General features: G+C 35.2%; 1 protein-coding gene across 2 annotated transcripts; it reads left to right on the forward strand.

Annotated features, from left to right (window-relative positions):
- Nucleotides 1–20: 20 nt before the first annotated feature.
- LOC123561675 (putative malate dehydrogenase 1B) lies at nucleotides 21–16,567 on the forward strand. 2 transcript variants are annotated; one of them, XM_045354194.2, is made up of 5 exons: nucleotides 21–119; nucleotides 6,164–6,276; nucleotides 9,459–10,682; nucleotides 12,365–12,470; nucleotides 15,783–16,567. In XM_045354194.2, the coding sequence occupies exons 1-5, from the start codon at nucleotides 98–100 to the stop codon at nucleotides 16,040–16,042; spliced, it is 1,725 nt and encodes a 574-aa protein (XP_045210129.2). In that variant the 5' UTR covers nucleotides 21–97; the 3' UTR covers nucleotides 16,043–16,567. The 2 variants fall into 2 exon arrangements, with proteins under 2 accessions (XP_045210129.2, XP_053408985.1); XM_053553010.1 differs by lacking the exon at nucleotides 21–119 and adding an exon at nucleotides 5,830–5,913.
- Nucleotides 16,568–19,418: the final 2,851 nt, after the last annotated feature.

Below are 19,418 nucleotides of genomic sequence, written 5' to 3' on the forward strand. Positions count from 1 at the left end.
AGAAACAGAGATGAAAGTATGTAAACCAGTCCAGACATTGTTCGGATTTATTCGTAACTTATCCCTACTGCCGTCATGGTAACCTCAGTACACTAAGATGGCGAAGTTTGTAATTGCAGGTAAAATTTCGTGTCTAAGTTTTCATATAAATGAAATCTATTTTGGTTTCATATGTTGTTGACAGTTGCAATAAATGAAGTAAAATTTGATGAAAGGCAAATATGTCTGTAAGGCGATATCATTTCTAATTTATTTAGGATATGCATAATATGCCATTGACTGACTGATCATGTTGATGCATAAAAGATATTTGGAAATGTCAAGCCATCCCGTAACTGGATTCCTAGCTAGACTTCTAGCATCTGGTAAACAGACACCTAGCCCAGCCTTTACTATTGAGGTTTACTAGCCCTCTGGTGTTCAGTTTATTTATGAATGAAGTATTTTTCGGTAATTGTCATACTGTTTGAAAGTATAATCCTTCATGTACATGAGGGGTAGTCAATGGTCATGTTTGTGCTATCATTTCTGAGATATGCATGGTAGGAGACTAGCACTAAAATGTCCCATTGTATATGGAAACCTGGGCACAACTGGACACATCATGGCAACCATGGGACTGTGACAGATACAAACAAATCCATAAACTCTATTTCATCTGAACTGCAATGATAACATTTGCTTAAACATCAACATTAAGAAAAAACTAGTCAAATGTCATTTAATTACAATGACAGACCTTCCTTTAACTTTAAACAACCTTACCTGTTTATTAACTGCTCAAAAAGTGTAGACACACTCAGTATAAATATAAACACATCTATGATGACTACTTCATCTTGAACTACAATTCTAAAAGATCAACATCTAGACACAGACAGATCAAATGTCATTTACTTACAATGACATACCTACCTTTAACCTGAAACAACATTTATGCCTTAGGTATAAAACAACTGATTTAGCCAGTAATGGCATGTTAACAATCTTCACGCCTTTACTGAGAAATAGTGAGTTAGGTAGAGGTCAGTGTTGTATTTCTGGTCCTTTGGGATCATGGAGTCCATTCAATAGATTTATAATAGAGTTTCGCTTAAGCCAGTGCCAATGGTCGTGAGAGGTGTTGCACATTTTATTGCCTCTCATGAACAGAATCAAACCGAGTCTGCTTTTATTCTTTTTTGGTTGCATTCTATGTTTCAAAAGGATCTTTTTACAGATTTTATTCTACATTTGTATGCATTAATTTACCAATGTAATAACTTGTGGTTTTCTTCCAACTGTACTTAAGACTGTCCCATGGTGCCCATTTGCATAATTATGTCCCATCGAGCCCAAACCCCACCACCCTTACATTTTCAAAACAAATATGAAGGTCATCTGCTTCACTGGGATTAAATATTTTGTGAAATTATCAATCAATGTGTGCTTTATAAACAGTGATACAGAAATGATCACAAAGAGTTCACTGCAGAACTTTACGAGACAATATTTTGAATTAAGTTTTTTTACTCAGAGTAGTAAAAAAAATGAAAAAACTCAACTTAAGTTTTATTTTAATCCTCCCACCTTCAAACAAGATTTTTAGCAATTCAGATAGATTAGTTTATTTTCCAGAAAAAAAGTTACATCTGATCTCCCATGGTGCCCCCGGTCTCCCCTATAGCTTATGTTTATAATGTTATTATGTTTCCGACAATAAATAAATATTGATTTGATTTGAATGAAAGTAGGTCTATTTTGTTATTGGTAGGTGAGATAATATAATTATTGTGATACTAAATTGCAGTATTTTAATCATCTAAGTATTTCTTAGTTGTGCATATCAAAACAATCTTCAGCTTGTCTCTTTTCCATAGACAACACTAAACTTATTTTTAGAAAAGTGACATGATCAACAAAAGTTCCAGAAAGGAGTAACTAAAATTCATCCTTTTGTATGGCAGGAGCACATAAAATCGACAGGCTGATTGTTTTGCGCATTTTAAAAATGAGATCATTAGAAATTATTCAAGATCAAGATTCTATAAATATTTTAGAAGTTCGTTATTAATTAAGTTGTTAACAACGGTTTCATGCATCTTTGAACCATTCAGTTCATATATAGTGAATGCATTTGCCGAGAGGGCTAAGATGCTTTCCTATGGAGGTGAAGGCCCTGGGTTCGATTCCTGGCTACTCCCATTGCGGTGTGTCCTTGTGCAAGGCACTTTATCACAATTACCTCAGCAGTGCTCCAGCTAGAGAGGAATAGAAGGGCGTGATGCCTGCCCCTTTCTCAAAGCGCCCTGCCATTTTTAATAGCGCCCTGTGCCCTTTTGAGTCCAGTAAATATATGTCTTACTGTAAAAAACGCCCTGTATGTCCTCCTGCTGGGAGAGCTGCTTCCATTATGCAATATAGAACATCACTTTATTACACCCGTCATCAATCTTCAAGGTCGCTTCCAACATTTTGTTCTTGACTCCTCATTGAACATTATCGATTGATTAACAAAAGTTCATATGAAGCCGTCTGCTGCAACATGGCTGTCGTTCTAAAGAAGAAAAGAAACATTGAACCACAAAAAAAAAAACTATATACAAAACTGCAAGACTTACCTCTTATTTAACATCTGAGGATACTTTTGGTCAATTTGATATGAGATTGATAATGCACGCTTGCTAAAATAATTACTTAGTGGACACGTTATTATAATTTTGGAGGGAAAGAAGCACGTGCATTTCATGACGGATATTGTGTTTGCGAAAGGGCTACTCCAGTCTCTTTTCAGGATATTAAATATAAATTAAAAGAGAATTTACAGTGGGAACTGATATTTCCTGTCTATTTCTGGTCATGAGAAGGGTAACCTGTCGACATCTTTTTCATTCGATACACCTCTCCCGATTAAACTCGTAGGCGCTGCCACCAAAAACGATATGGATGCCGCCATTTTTATTCGATGTTGCCGCGCAAAATTCATCAATTTATTGGATGTAAATATGAAAATAGCTAAGAATCTCACGTTTCACGACTTGAAATACAGACGGTGAACTTTGAGCACTAAAAATGAATTTATTGCTGATGCACTCTGTATTATATTTTGGCGGGAAAACAATACATGTGCGTTTCATGTCGTAAGTTTTCTGTTGTCGAATAATTCATTATTGAATGTGTGCGTATTTTCCTCGTAACATGTGAATAGATTTCAACATTTAAAGGCTTATGTAAATTACTTTAAGTAAAGTTTCAGAAATGTAGAATGTCTTTGCATGCACACGGTATTTATGGAAGGAAAGTTTTAGATCGACGTCCGGAGATTGGGAGTATGACTTTTTTAGGTGAATCTTTTTAAACCACATTACGATGGATCCGTAGCCTGATCAGATATCACTCTCTCCCCCTACATTAAGTTCGTCTGTTAAAAAACCCAATGAACAAAATTAAATTATCAAAAAAACTAAACCCTACGGAATCGAAATACGTTTTACACCACCACACATCCTACCCAGACTGAGGTCCACCTCTCCAACTACCCCCTCCCACACCCTCCCCCTGCTCGTGGCTTCGCGACTCGCAACTGCCTTTTCAGGCACTATCATCCTGCCCTTCAAATCCTGGCTGTCATATACTGAACTTTGGCAACTTATTTCTTCATTTAATTCATTTCTCCTTTATGGAATTTGTCACGCTTTTTGTTCTAACTCATTGACAGTTACATGATTATGGTCTCAAACCTAAGCTGTGAATTTGTTTACAGCTAAATATTGCTGTCTTAGACAAACAGAAAATGGTAAATTTAATTTATCTATTACACTTCTCCAAAACAAATTGATTACTAGATGCCTAGAAAACCCCTAAGACCAGGCTAGACATAGATTTGCAGGCTAGGCGTTTGGTTACCAAAGAGTTAGACACTTCCAAAATATTTCCTACATGCGTATCCCTTACAGAAGAAAAAGGCCTGCCGCGTACTCTTGCTGTGTACATACAGCGTATTTGACGCGTACATGATGTGTACTGAAATCAAGGGCTTTAAATAGTATGCAGGATAATACACCGCACATACACCGATAGTACGTTTGTAGTACACTTTTGACATGCAAATGAGCTCTGCCGCGTACTACTTGCTGCGTTCATGCTGTGGACTGCATAGTACACAGGATGTACGCTGGAGGAATCTAGTACACTGGAAGTACACCGGAGAAATAATACGCAGCATGTACACGGCACATACACTTTTCACATGCAAATGAGCCTGCGGTGTACTACCCCTGCGGCGTACATGCTGTGTACTTCTTCTGCATACATGCTGTATACTCCTGTGGCGTACATGCTATGTACCCTTGTGGCGAAACTGCTGTGAACAGGTTTTACTGTGCATGTGCAGCCTTTTCTAAATCAAACAAAATTCATAATGCTCAAAAATACCATATTTAGTTTAAAATAAACAGTTTTAAATAGTGACCTAAAATGCACCATAATTCGACTTTGGACATTAAGAGTAACAAGTGCACTTAAAGCATATCGAGGGCTCAGAGCGAAACTAGTCTATCTGCTTCTATTTCTATATACACTTAGACTAGTTTCGCTCTAAGCCCTCGATATGGCAAATCTGCGATAAATGCTGAGGAGCATGGGTAAGACACAGCTCACTGCTCAATTTTTCATTATAATTGCATATACAGGTGTTACTTTACTGAAAAAAAATCATGGCCCTCAAAATTAATTCAAAATGAAAAAGAATATATTTTTACATTGCATGCAAGGTGCAGCTCAGAAATCACTTAGATGTAAGCTTCACAAATGAACATTGCAAATAGTTTGGCAAATTTTCATTGTTCAGAATAATCTTAACTATTCTATGCTATTAAGATAAAAGTTACTGGGAAATAAAATTCTTGCTTCCAAAAAAAAATGTATAAATCCTTCCTGCATGAAGTGTACTTCAGACTTTTACCTAAAAAAATTCTAAGTATAAACACCAAAAGAAAACGAACAAGTCCCTCCTGCGTATATGAAGTGTACTTCAGACTTTAACTTATATTCTAGCATAAAAATGCTGTTATTGTCACATTTCGGGGGTGTTTTAACAGGAGAGAAAACGTGTGTTAACAGAGAGATTCTCGCACTCATGTGCTGATATAACACCTTTTTATATATGCGAGTTCCGTGGCAAAGCGTAAACGTCATTCGGCCCCAAAATGGATAATTCAAAACGAAATGACGTCAACGTAAAAACAGCTCAGACATTCCCGCGCATTTCATGGAAATTTAATGATGTTGAGATAGGATGTATTCATTTATTAGTATTTTTTCTGCGTTTTATGCTAGATTAGCGTTAGCGCATGTTCATTTCGTGTTATAACATCTGCAGAATCCCTCGGGATTCTGCAGACGTTATAACACGAAAAAACATGCGTTATCCCTACAAAAAAAAACTAAGTATAAATGCCAAAAGAAATTGTACAAGTCCTTCCTGCGTATATGAAGTGTACTGAACAAATTTCAAAGTATCTGCGGTGTACATGCAGTGTACTATTTTTTTGTACAAGTCCCTCCTGCATACATGCAGTGTACTCCTTAAATTTTCAGAGTCTGTGCTGCATACTTGAAGTGTACTAGTGACCTCCTGCGTACATGCTGTGTACTCTTCGAAATAATACGCGGCATGCAGTGTATGTAAAATGTACTCCTCTGGCATACTACTGTGTTCGCGGCATATACACAGCAAATATGCAGCATGTACGCCACAGAGGCTTGCTTCTGTAAGGGATATGCTAATTGGTATCTATCTATCTTCCTGTACCATCTATCCTTTTACAGGGATGTAGACACTTTCAACTTTTCATTTGTGTCAGCTGGGCTACAAAGAATGCTTTGTAGAAATAAAAAGGAAATCAAGCTAAATAAAAAAGGGAAGAAAAATGTGTTAGTAATTAAGATAATTACAAGGAAATACTAGATTTTGGTAATTGAATCCTGTTTAATATTACTAACAACAACATTGAACTGTTGAAGGGTTTGGAGGAAGAGAATGTCAGATGGGAGACTATTCGCTAGGACTATAGTCAGTAGGTAAAACAAGTAATTGAAATAGTGGTTGCTATAAATACTGCTATATGTTGTTTTACATTAACAAATAATTATATTGAACTGGATAATCTTTTGAACTTTGCAGGTCATTCTGACTGTCCATACTTTGCTAGAGCAGAATTGCTTGGAGACAAACTATCAATAAACCTTCCAGATTTCAAACTACACAAGATTGTCAAAACACCAGAAGAATGGAAGGTAATCAATGAACCATCAACATTTGCAGCTTTTTCTATCATGTTAAAGCTGAAAAATATATAATTTATCTGAAAAGGCTCCTCCCATGTATGAAAATGGTCACGTAGTAAAACATGTACCATATGTATAAAAATGTATTACAATACTGCCTTATTCAGTACTTGCACTATTTGTTTTCTAGTACAGCAAACAATTTCATAAGCATCTTTAATGTTGATAGGTTTTATTTTTCATGAAATGCAAATCTTACTCAGAGAAAGTATAACAATGAAAATTTAGTACTGACATGATGTAATTATTATATGCAAAATCCAAACTGGCAATGCAGACTGTTGATTTTGGTTTGCAATTAAAACTTTTGCAACACCATTTTGATAAAGTTAAATTTAACTACATGATATTAAGCTGTGACCAAGTTTTTTTTTCAAACCAGGAAGTACTGATCAGCATTTCACTAAATGTAAGTTTTGAGCACTTGATGTACAGGCATTGTAAGATACTGCGGTCTTCAGAGTATTGTCTGTTTAAGTTATGTTTTAATTAGGGTTATCAGTAATACTGTTAAAGTTATATGTCTTCTTAGGTGTTGTGTTCAGTACATATCAGTAATACCATTGAAATTACAGTCTTCTTAGGTGTTGTGTTCAGTAGGTTATCAGTAACACCATTGAAATAACATGTCTTCTTAGGTGTTGTGTTCAGTAGGTTATCAGTAACACCATTGAAATAACATGTCTTCTTAGGTGTTGTGTTCAGTAGGCTATTAATAACATCATTGAAGTATCATGTCTAGTAATACCATAGAAGTATCCTTTCTTCTTAGTTGTTGTGTTCAGCAGATTATCAATAACAGTATTGAAGTATCCTGTCTTCTAACAGAGTATGTTCAGAAGGTTATCAGGAATACCATTATCACCATTGAAGTATCATGTCTTCTTACGTGTCGTTTTCAGTAGATTGTCTGTAATATATGCCTTTTTAGCTCGACTTTTCGAAGAAAAAGTAGAGCTATTGCACTCGCCCCAGACTCAGCGTCGGCGTCGCCGATTGTTGAAGTTTTTGATAAAGTCAAATATCTCTGTTACTATCAAAGCTATTGACTTGAAACTGTTACTATCAAAGCTATTGACTTGAAACTTAAAATAGTTATTTACTATCAGAGTCTACTGTGACCAGGAGAAACAATCCCCATAACTCTGATTTGAATTTTGACAGAGTTATGCCCCTTTTTGATTTACACTGTTTATAGTTAAAGTTTTTGATAAAGTCAAATATCTCTGTTACTATCAAAGCTTTTGACTTGAAACTTAAAGAAGTCATTTACTATCAAAGTCTACATCAGGAGAAACAATCCCCATAACTCTGATTTGAATTTTGACAGAGTTATGCCCTTTTTTAACTTAGAATTTTTTTGGTTAAAGTTTTATAAAGTTTTTACTGGCAAAGCTCTAATTCAGAGTCAAGCACTGAGAAAAGTCGAGTGGGCTGTCATCAGACAGCTCTTGGTAGGTATTGTGTTCAGTAGATTATCAAAAACATCATTGAAGTATCCTGTGAGTGTCTTCTAACAGAGTGTGTTCAGAAGGTTATCAGGAATACCATTGAAGTATGGTGTCTTCTTAGGTGTTGTTTCCAGTAGATTGTCTGTAAAACATGCCTTTTTAGGTATTGTGTTCAACAGATATCAGTAATGCCATAAGTATTTAAGTAATACATGATTTTAGGTATTGTGTTCAGTAGATTACTATGAACTGGCAAGTTATACAAGTCATAAAATAATATGAAATGTATTCAGTTGGAAAGTTTAGAAAATTTACTGCTACATGTCTGGTAGTGACCTGTTATTATGTCTCCCCCCCCCCCCCCCCCTGCTCTGGGGGAGACATATTGTTTTTGCCCTGTACGTCCGTACGTACGTACTCACACTTCATTTCTGGGCAATAACTGGATAACCATTTGACCTAGAACCTTCAAACTTCATAGGGTTGTAGGGCTGCTGGAGTAGACGACCCCTATTGTTTTTGGGGTCACTCCGTCAAAGGTCAAGGTCACAGGGGCCTGAACATTGAAAACCATTTCCGATCAATAACTAGAGAACCACTTGACCCAGAATGTTGAAACTTCATAGGATGATTGTTCATGAAGAGTAGATGACCCCTATTGATTTGAGGGTCACTGTCAAAGGTCAAGGTCACAGGGGCCTGAACATTGAAAACCATTTCCGATCAATAACTAGAGAACCACTTGACCCAGAATGTTGAAACTTCATAGCATGATTGTTCATGCAGAGTTAATGACCCCTATTGTTTTTGGGGTCACTCCATTAAAGGTCAAGGTCACAGGGGCCTGAACATTGATAACCAGTTCCGATCAATAACTTGAGAACCACTTGACCCAGAATGTTGAAACTTCATAGGATGATTGAACATGCAGAGTAGATGACCCCTATTGATTTTGGGGTCAGTCTATTAAAGGTCAAGGTCACAGGGGCCTGGTCATGTAAAATCATTTTTTGGAAATAACTTGTGAACTACTTGACCTAGAATGTTGAAACTTAATAGGATGATTGGACATGCAGAGTAGATGACCCCTATTTATTTTGAGGTCACTTGATCAAAGGTCAAGGTCACAGAAGCCTGAACATTGATAACCAGTTCCGATCAATAACTTGAGAACCACTTGACCCAGAATGTTGAAACTTCATAGGATGATTGAACATGCAGAGTAGATGACCCCTATTGATTTTGGGGTCAGTCTATTAAAGGTCAAGGTCACAGGGGCCTGGTCATGTAAAATCATTTTTTGGAAATAACTTGACCTAGAATGTTGAAACTTAATAGGATGATTGCACATGCAGAGTAGATGACCCCTATTTATTTTGAGGTCACTTGATCAAAGGTCAAGGTCACAGGAGCCTGAACAGTGACTTGAGAACCACTAGACCGAGAGTGTTGAAATTTAGCGGGATGACTGGACATGCCAAGTAGATGATCCCTATTGCAGCCAACCATAAGTGTCTCTTTGACTTTCGCTCCTGACACCTATTGACTTCTTGTCTATAGGACTTTGCATTGGGGGAGACATGTGCTTTTTTTACAAAAGCAATTTCTAGTTTCCTTTTATTTTTTTGTATTTTAACTATTGTTTCAACATTTTTACAACAGTCTACCATTTATTTTCAGTCCTGGCTTACAGATACATGCCATGAAAGGGGCTGGAATCATGAGAAGTCCCCTCTTGTTTGGCGGGAACTCATTGACCGCGGTGGTAAGGGAGTCCTCATTGGTGGTGCCAACGAGTTCCAGGAATATGCACAGGGCTACTATGGCATCGAGTCAGAACTTGTCAGCAATGACATGACCAAAATTGCTGCAGAAAATGCAAAAATAAAAACTGAAAGCGATAAAGAAGAAGCAGAATACAAGGCTCACAGCCAGCCAGTAAATGTTTGCATCACCAATGCTTCATCACATGTGTGTTATTCTCTTCTTAATTCACTCACCAGAGGTGATGTTCTTGGAAGTAATGTTGAACTGATGGTGCGCTTGTTTGACAATACCGGGGAGAAGGAATATTTGGAAGGAGTCCGAATGGAAACTGAAGATCTTGCTAATGGTCTCTTGAGAGGTATCAAAGTTGAAACAGACATTACGGAGGCATTTAGAGACTGTAGTGTTATAATCCTGTTAGACGAAATTCTACAAGGAGACAAAACCAAAGAGGAATGGATTAAAGAAAACTCTGAACATTTTGTAAAATATGCTAAAGTGATAGATAAAGTTGCTAACAAATCCGTAAAAGTGCTTGTAGCTGGAGCGGGTCCAGTCAACTTTAATGCAACCATGATGATTAAGAATGCACCAAATATTCCACGACAGAACTTTGTGGCTATGTCAAGATTGGTTGAAAATCACTCAAAATCAATAATTGCAGAAAGACTGAAAGTTAACACAGCTGGTGTTGTTGATTTGATCATCTGGGGTAATCCCAATGGCCAACATTACATTGATGTCTCGAACAGCAGAGTTCATGGTTATGATGGTTCAATCATTGGTCCAGACTCCTTCTCCGTTTCTGGACCAGAGATGGTATTCGATCACCTGTGGTTGGAAACAGAGTATCTAGACTTGGTAAAAACAAAGCAGGCAAAAGCAGAGATAGCTATGGGACACCCTGCTGTCTTATCTCAAGCTTCTGCAATCAACTCTACTTTGATGCATTGGTGTAATGGCTCACCCTCTGGCCAGATATTTTCATTGGGAGTGTGCTCCAATGGATGGTATGGTGTGCCCAAGGGAATGGTGTTCTCATACCCAGTCACCTTTCACCCTAAAGGTTATTGGTGTGTTGTCCAAGACATTGACCTTTCGGAAGAAGTAAAGGGCAAAATACTAGAAACTATTCAGGTATGATTCAGACTTTTAGCTCTCATGAGTCCAATGTGCTTCGTGTGAGCTTTTGTGGTCACTCACTTTCCATCTTTGGTCTGTTGTCCATCAACCAACACTTTTCTCCAAACAACATCTTCTCTGAAACCATTTGGTGAAAATTAATGAAACTAGGCCTGGATGGTTCTCTACCAAATATTTTCAAAGAATTCTGGCTGCCATGGCTACCAAAATGAAAAGCTTAAAAATATATTCCTTTCTAAAACTGAAGGGCCCAAAGCTTAGGTGTTTGTTATGTAGCCTTGTCTAGTGGTCCTTTGCCTTTTTTTAATCATGCCCCTGTGGTCATGTTGACTCCATCCAGCAGTTCCCTTGTTTTACATAGACTTATTTAGGAAAAACTTCAGAAATCTTCTTGTCTAAAACCCCAAGCCTTTGAGCTCAGTTATTGGCATGCAGCCTTGTGTAGTGGTTCTTTATCAAGTTTGTTAAAAGCATGTCTGCGGATCAAAATTAGCCCCTGCTAGGGGTCACTTGTTTATAAGAAAATCTTTTTATAATCTTCTTGTCTGAAACCTGAAGCCTTGGAACTTAGATCTTAGGCTTGTAGCATTGTGCAGTGATGCTTTATCAGTTTGTTTCACTCATGCCTCTAGGGTTAAACTTGTCCATACCCTGGGATAAGGTGTTTTACATGGTTTTATACAAGAAAAGCGTTAAATATTTCCATGTCTGAAGCTGCATGACACAGAATTTAGACATTTGGTATCTAGTGGTCCTCTACCAAGGTAGTTCAGGTCATGCCTCTAGGGTCAAAATTGGCCCAGCCCATAGGGATCACTTGTTTTGTAAAGACTTTTATAAATATAGGAAAATTTTTTTAAAATCTTCTTGTCTAAAACCACAAGGTCTAGAGCTTATATATTTGTTGTATAACATTGTGTAGTGGTCTACTGCTAAGAAATCTTGTACCTATTTCAGTCAGGTGAGCAATATAGACCCTCTTGCTTATGTCTAACCCATGAAATTTTTATCATGATAATATGTTTTACTATTATCTCAAAATTATAAAATCCCTTGTATTTTGAAATGGCTAAGCAAAGATTTTTGCTCACATTCTGATAAAAAAGTTCCATTTATTAAAATGTGTAATATTTGGACTAAAAATACTATACTGTATGTCAGCCTGTAAAACTTTGGCGCAAGCTCCTAAAATAATAACTTGTTAGTCTCTATATGCTAAAAAGGCTATCCAATTAAAAAAATATATGTTATGGTATTAAGCAGTTTTATTACTGTAGAACCTAATTATACTTAGGGGAACTGTTTTTCTGGATTTTGCAACTTTAGTTGTTACATCAATCTGTAGAATTAAAAAAATCCAAACAAATGAAGAAAACCTTATAATTTGAAATAAATGTATCGAAGTCCCAATGAAATAACAGTGTTTACGAATTCATATAATTTTTTGCTCGGCAGTTTAAATGCGTTCACATTAATATGTAAATTTGAAGTAAAGATCCCATTTAGTTTTATCCCTGTTTCGTAAGAAAAAAAAACAAAACATTTAAATTATAACATTTGTGGGAAAACATTGTTCTGCAAGACATTTCATTTTAATGTTATGATACTCATTAAGCAATGACGGATGGCACTCATGTTCATGTCTGCATTAATTTTGTAACTTTTGGTATTCTTAGGATCTAGAGTCAGAACTTGAGGTGATATTTCCACGCCCTAAACCTCCAACACCAGAGAGTGATGAGAATGTGTCCAATAATCAGACATCTGATGGTGAAGACAAAGGTAAATATCTGTGTTTCAATGTTTCTGTTGGTTAGAATACCACAAAATTATAAAGTTATTTTTGCTTTTGCATAAAACGATTTTGACTAATGTTTTCAAGCATTTTGAAGGTTTGTTTTCCAGAGTTGAACAGTTTCTTCTGCCCTTGTATTTTTTTTATGTCAATGAAATTTCCTGTTTTACTTTTTTCTATTTGGTAACTTTCAAGTGCTTAAAAGCTTTGAATTTATTTGCACTCTTTATTGGTAAGACAGGCAAAAGGGAGTCAATCATATCTATTTATATTGAGCTGCTGCTGTACTTGTCTGTATTCAGACATTACGTTTTGCTCCTGAAGCTATACAAATTTTATGTAATTATGTCCCTTTTCTTCTCAAAGCATAATGAGAACTGTGAGCTAGCAAAAAAAAAAATAGGATTAAAAAAAGGAAAATCTTAGAATGATTATGGTCAGTAGCCAGACTAAAGCTATGTGATCTTCAGTTGAAACCTTTTACAAATAATTATATTCAAATCTTCTTATATTCCTTTTATTCCTCATTTAAATTTGTTTGTTAAATTTATATTTATATCAAATAGAAGATGCTAGGAGTGACTTTTAACATTGAATTTATTAAACAAGTTCAGTAGAATAATAAAATGCAAGGGTCTGTCAAATTTTTTATCATTTTTAGCTCCACTATTCGGAGAATAGGGGTGCTATTCTGCTCACCCCGGCATCGGCGTGAGCTTAAAGTTTTTCGGCAACCTTTGTTTTTCTGTCATGTCTTTGTTACTATTGCTTATATCTTACTGTAACTTCACATAAACATTGTCCAGCATACAAACAAAATATGTGCAGGGGCTGGGCCCATTATACCCAAGGTCAAGGTCACCAAGGTGTTATACTTAGGTTATTTTAAGGTTAATGTTTTTCGGCAACCTTTGTTTTTCTGTCATGTCTTTGTTACCATTGCTTATGTCTTACTGTAACTTCACATAAGCATTGCCCAGCATACAAACAAAGTATGTGCAGGGGCTGGGCCCAATATACCCAAGGTCAAGGACACCAAGTTGTTATACTTGGAATTATTTTCATGTTAAATTTTTTCGAAAGCTTCATTTATAGACATATCTTTGGTAATTTAAAAGATAATGACTTGGAATTAAAAGTATTTCTTTATAATCATCATCTGCATGTGTGGTTACAATCCCCATAACTCTAATTGTATTTTTGATAGAATTATGCCCCTTTCATACTTTAAGTTTTTTGGCAATCTTCGCTTTCTGGATATAACTTTACTTACGTACAATATAAAATAATGACTTAAGACTTAAAATGTATCTTTATCATCATCATCTGCATTTGTGGTAACAATCCCCATAACTCTGATTTGTATTTTTGACCAAACTATGCACCTTTCATACTTACATTAGGCCTAAAAAAAAAATTCTTTGTTTCCGGTAACATGCTCAAAAAATTTAGGGTAGGTAGGTTGGAATTTTTTTTTTTTTGGAATTTTTTTTTATTAAGGGAGACTTTTCAGAAGTTATTTTTGTGTCAAAAAATGTCTACAAATAAGGGGGTTTTGCCTTTAGAGCATCAGTAAGTTGATTTCTAACATCACTGACCATGTTTAAAGCATAATAAGTGCAGTTTTGCAATTTTTTGTCAAAAAGTTGAAAAAATCATTTTCCAAGGCCATAAAAACATTTAGGGTCGGGCCAAAAATTTAGGGTAGGTCGGGATACCGGAAACAAACAATTTTTTTTTTTACGCCTTATTTTTTTAAAATTGAGACATAAATTCATTTTACTGTCAAATCGCCGAAAAGTGGAGCACGCTGTCTTACGGACAGCTCTTGTTATGTGTATTAGTTTAATGTGGAAAGGAAAAAATGTAGTATTCTATTTATCACATGTTACCTTCTGTTGATGTTTTACACACAGTTTACATCAAAATTTCTTTTTTCTTTGCCTATTATAGACCAAGTAAATTCAACCAACATCTCCTATACTTTGAACAATGTCAATGTCAAAGCTGTTTTACACCAGTATAATACCAAAATTATGTAATGGTTTTATTTCACTCTCACAGTGTCAAATATGTGATAAAAAACACATATCAGGTTAGAAGAAAAATGTTTTTAAATAAGTTTCCTGTCAATATATCATTTGTACCAAGTGCACAATGAATATGAAAAAGTATAAAAGTTTTGAACAAGTCCATAACATGGAAGAAAAACTGGTTGAAACCTTTAAGTTTTGATAAGTTTTGTAGTGAAAACATAATGTATCCCTCGAACATTACAGTTAAGTAAAAATTGTTCACCAATGCCATGAAAATGCATTAATTCATCAAATGTAGAATAACAGTGAAGTTTCTGCCTCCCATAGAAAAAAAAGAATACTTTTTATGCCCCCTTTGAAGAAGAGGGTATGTATTGTTTTGGGTGATTGTCTGTCTACTGTTGGTCGATTTGTCTTCTGCAGACCATTTTGTTTCTGTCAACAACTAGAGAATGCTTGCTCTCACAACAGTCAAACTTTATAGGATGATTGTATATGGTCAGTAGATGACCCTTACTTTTTGGAGGTCATTAGGTTAAATATCAAGGTCACAGTGACCTTGAGGCTTAATAGATAAAGAACACTTTGACTAACAATTGTCAGACTGTGATCAGGAGATAACCCCTATTGTTTTTGGGGATCAATAGGCCAAAGGTCAAAGTCATAGTGGTCTTTAAACTGAAAATGATTTCTGCTCAGTAGTACAGAATGCTTTCCCATACAGTCATTAAGCATAATTTTATTGTTGTGTGTGGTCAGTAAATAACTGCTATTGTTTTGAGGTTTAATAGATCAGAGGTCAAGGTCACAGTGACTTTGAAACTGAAAATGATTTCCAATCATAAGATAAAGAAGTTTACAATTGCCAAACTTCATGGTATGATTGTCTGTGGTCAGGTGAATCTTAACTATTTTAGGGGTCAGTAGGTCAAAGGCCAAGGTGAAAGTGTTATTGGGACTGAAAAGGGGAAAGGCCACTATTGAACAAGAGCATATATGTTTACAAACAAGTTGTTCATGAGCAACTTTCATCAGAGAATTAGATTCTTCTTGATAAGGTCTGTCGGCTATCAAGGCTTTAAAGATAGTTTTATAATTAAAACTTCACAGTTTGGTTGTGGAATAAACAAATTCATCAGGCAGCAGGTAATTAGTATGGTATCAGAAATGTATGACCTCAAGTTATTTTCCAACAATTATTATTTGTTATAGTTATATGTATCTTATATTGGTTCGTTAATTAGTACAGTCTGTAATTGGCAGGTGCAGATGGTGAGCAACGTTTAGAAACAATCGTTGAAGAGAAGAAAGAAACCTCTGAGGAAGAAGGGGAGACAACCACTACGGAGGGTGAAAAAAGTACAACAGAGGCAGAGAAAACTGCCACTGAGGGAGAAAAGGAGGGTGATAAATCTGCTGGGGAGGGCGAGAAGACAGACGAGGGAGAAGCAGAGAAAACTGAAGAGAAAAAGGAAGAAGTAGCTGAAGAGGAGTCAAAAGATGAACAGTTACCAACAGAATAGATGGTGTTTAGAATCTGAACTCATTTTACATTGAAATGTTTTTGCTAATAAAATTTGTTAAAATAAGATAGGAATTGTCTTAAGAAAGAAAACAAGTGTTTATTTTGTTTACAGCTGTAAACATACTAATTATATATAGAGATGTTTATGATTAATTTAATACAGACTGTGATATTACTTATTCTGTAGCAGTTACTTTGAAATATTGTTTTCATGGTATACATGTTTCACATTCCGAGACAAACCATTGCTTAATATCTTGTCTTTGCATTATGAAGGGATGTGTGTATGTATAAATAATCTTCTATGTACCAGCTAAAAATTTATGTCAGATTTATTCAAATTTAGATACTACAAATATTTAACATACTTTATTTAAAAGAAAATATGTTAATGGAAGTTTTTTTTACACATAAAAACTTTCATCAAAAGATATTGGCTAAATATTTGTCACAGTTACATGCATTCATTTAATACTTTCTCATGCAATTTTGTTGAAAAAGGAACATTAAATTTTATACATCAGAGATTGTTCAAATTTGATTCTTTCACCTTAATGTACTTGTCATCCATCTTAATATGCAATATCATTAAACCCATAGCACTGTTCTAAAATCCACTATGAAATTACATTTTTTCAGAAGGGACAGAATAATAAGGTTTTTAAAACGGGTGTTTAATTTTCAATGTGCCCTTGAATTGCTATATTGTAAAAGTTGGTCATTTGGAAAAAGCAGATTTTGGTACAGGCCCTTGTGCATTGAAAGCTTGAACTTCTATTATTCTGACACAAGTCCAGATTACCAAACTTTTTGATGAACTTGATACAAAACACCAGTATTTTGTCCCAAGAAAATATCAAATGATTGCAGATAACAAGTGTTAGAAAGAGTAGGGTTTGAAAAAAATAGGTTATTTGAAGACTTTGATGGCCTTGAGATAGAACCTGATTATTTGAGTCAACTCAGTTGTATCAGGGCCACTTAGCTTGTTGTAACCAAATACCTTTAGCTTGATCATACAAAGTACAGAGGGAGCTATCCTACTTGCCCTAGTGTCAGCTTCCACTTTAGTTTAAGTTTTGATGTACTCTTTCTTTATCTCAGTTAATGATTTATTGATTTGCTTTGGTTATTATGGAAAAACAGTTATTCTTCATTCACCGCCCACATCATATGACACGGGCCATAACTCTCACACCAATATTTCATGAATTATGTCCCCTTTCTACTTAGAATTTCAGTTTTAAAGTTTTGATACACCACACTAATTCTATAATTACTGAATAGATTTGCTTTAGACTGAAGATAAGTATTCATCATCACCAATATCATACGTCAGAAGGGCCATGTAGCTCTTGTACCAATATATCATGAAATATTGCCCATTTTACTTTGAAGATCAGGTTAATTGAATGCACTTTCACTATACCTGTTATGACTGAATGAATTTGATTCAGAATTTTAAATGCTTGTTTCACATCATCATGCACATCATATAGTACAAGTTCCATAACTCTAACCAATATTTAATGAATTACACCCCTTTTTTACTTAGATTTCCAGGGGAATTTGGATTCAGTTTCACTATGCCTCTGTTATTACTGAATGGATTGTTCAAAATCATCATCCACATCGTATGATACACAACACACATTCTATAATTCCAGTAACCAATATTTATGAATTATGCCAACTTTTTTTTTAGAAATTTGGGTTAATTATGATGCACTTCCATTATATCAAACTTAAAGTAGTTTATTCCACATCATCAACCACATTAACAAAAGATTCATAGAGTTTCAGGTTAAAGTTGTGATGCATGTTCAATCTTTCTCTGTTATTACTAAATGGATTTGATTTAAACTTAAAATAGTTGTCGTGTGCCATCACCAACATCACTTGACACAAGGTAATCACTCTGACTCAAATGTTTCATGAGTTATATAACCCCCTGTTTACTTAGAATTTCAGTTTTTAGCTCGACTATTTAAAGAATTTAAGTAGATCTATCCTACTTACCACCGCGTCAGCATCACACATTGGTTAAGTTTTTCATACCAGTCCACATTTTGAGAAAACATCTTGAGATAAAGCTTTGAAACTTTCAACACTTGTGTACCATCATCATGTCTAGTTTTAGACAAGAGTACATAACTCTATCAAGGATTTTGTCTGAATTATGGCCCCTTTTAACTTACAGATCTTGGTTGAGTTTATCATACCAGTTCATATGTTATGGAAACTGTTTGACATATTGCTTTGAAAGTTTTATCACTTGTTGATTATAACAGTCTCTATCTGAAGGCGAGAGTACATAACTCTGTCAACTATTTTAGATGAATTATGGCCCTTTTTGGACTTGGAAATTATTTCAGTTTTCATACAAGTCCAGATTTTGTCAAAACTCTTGAAACTTTGAACATTTGCTTATCATCATAAATTCCATTTATAGACAAGAGTACATAACTCTGTCAACTATTTTGGCTAAATTATGGCCCTTTTTGGACTTGGAAATCAGTTAAATTTTTCGTACCAGTCCATATTTTGTCTAACCTGTTTGTCATATGGCTTTGAAACTTTGGGCACTTGTTTACCATCAAAGTCTATATATGTAGGCAAGACTACAAATGTACATAACTAGGACAAGGACTTTGGCTGAGTTAATGCCCATTTTTGACATAGAAATTAGTTAAGTTTCGCATATCATTCCATATTTTATCTAAACTGTTTGATATGTGGCTTTGAAACTTTGAACACTTGCTTACCATCATGGTCACATATTGCCATTTAGTGCAATACTTATCCAGTTCCACAAGTACAGGTACATTGTTTGTCTTATTTATTTTTCTTATTTTGTTTGAAATTTTGTGGTAATATTTTGACCCCATACTTACATCAATTCTTCGAATAGTCAAGCGCGCTGTCAACAGACAGCTCTTGTCTTTTGATGTTTTTGATGTCCTAATTGAAATACTGATGCATGCTGTCTACTCTGACAGCTTATGTGAGTTACTTATTTAAATCTGATCTTGCAGTAGCCTTGGGAAATACAATGTTGCCTGACTCTGGTAATACTTTTGAAACAGTAAATGAATTAAGATCCAGTAACTGATCAAAAAGTGAATTAATTATTATAATGATGTTTTAGGTTGTTAAGATAACTAATTATATTGTTACCGATGAAAGACTGGTTTCTAAACAAAGAATTCTACAACAGTAAAACTCAGTAAGTGGATTTATTCATTTATTTGGCAAACAGTTTAGATATTGTTTTTTTTTTAATGTTATGATTCATTTATACATAGCTATAAGTGTTCTTTACACCCCCTCCCCCCAACACACAAGCATGTGCAAATTAACCTTTAGCCTGCTAA

Source organism: Mercenaria mercenaria, chromosome 10, assembly GCF_021730395.1.
Source record: "Mercenaria mercenaria strain notata chromosome 10, MADL_Memer_1, whole genome shotgun sequence".
NCBI classification, from domain to species: Eukaryota; Metazoa; Mollusca; class Bivalvia; order Venerida; family Veneridae; genus Mercenaria; species Mercenaria mercenaria.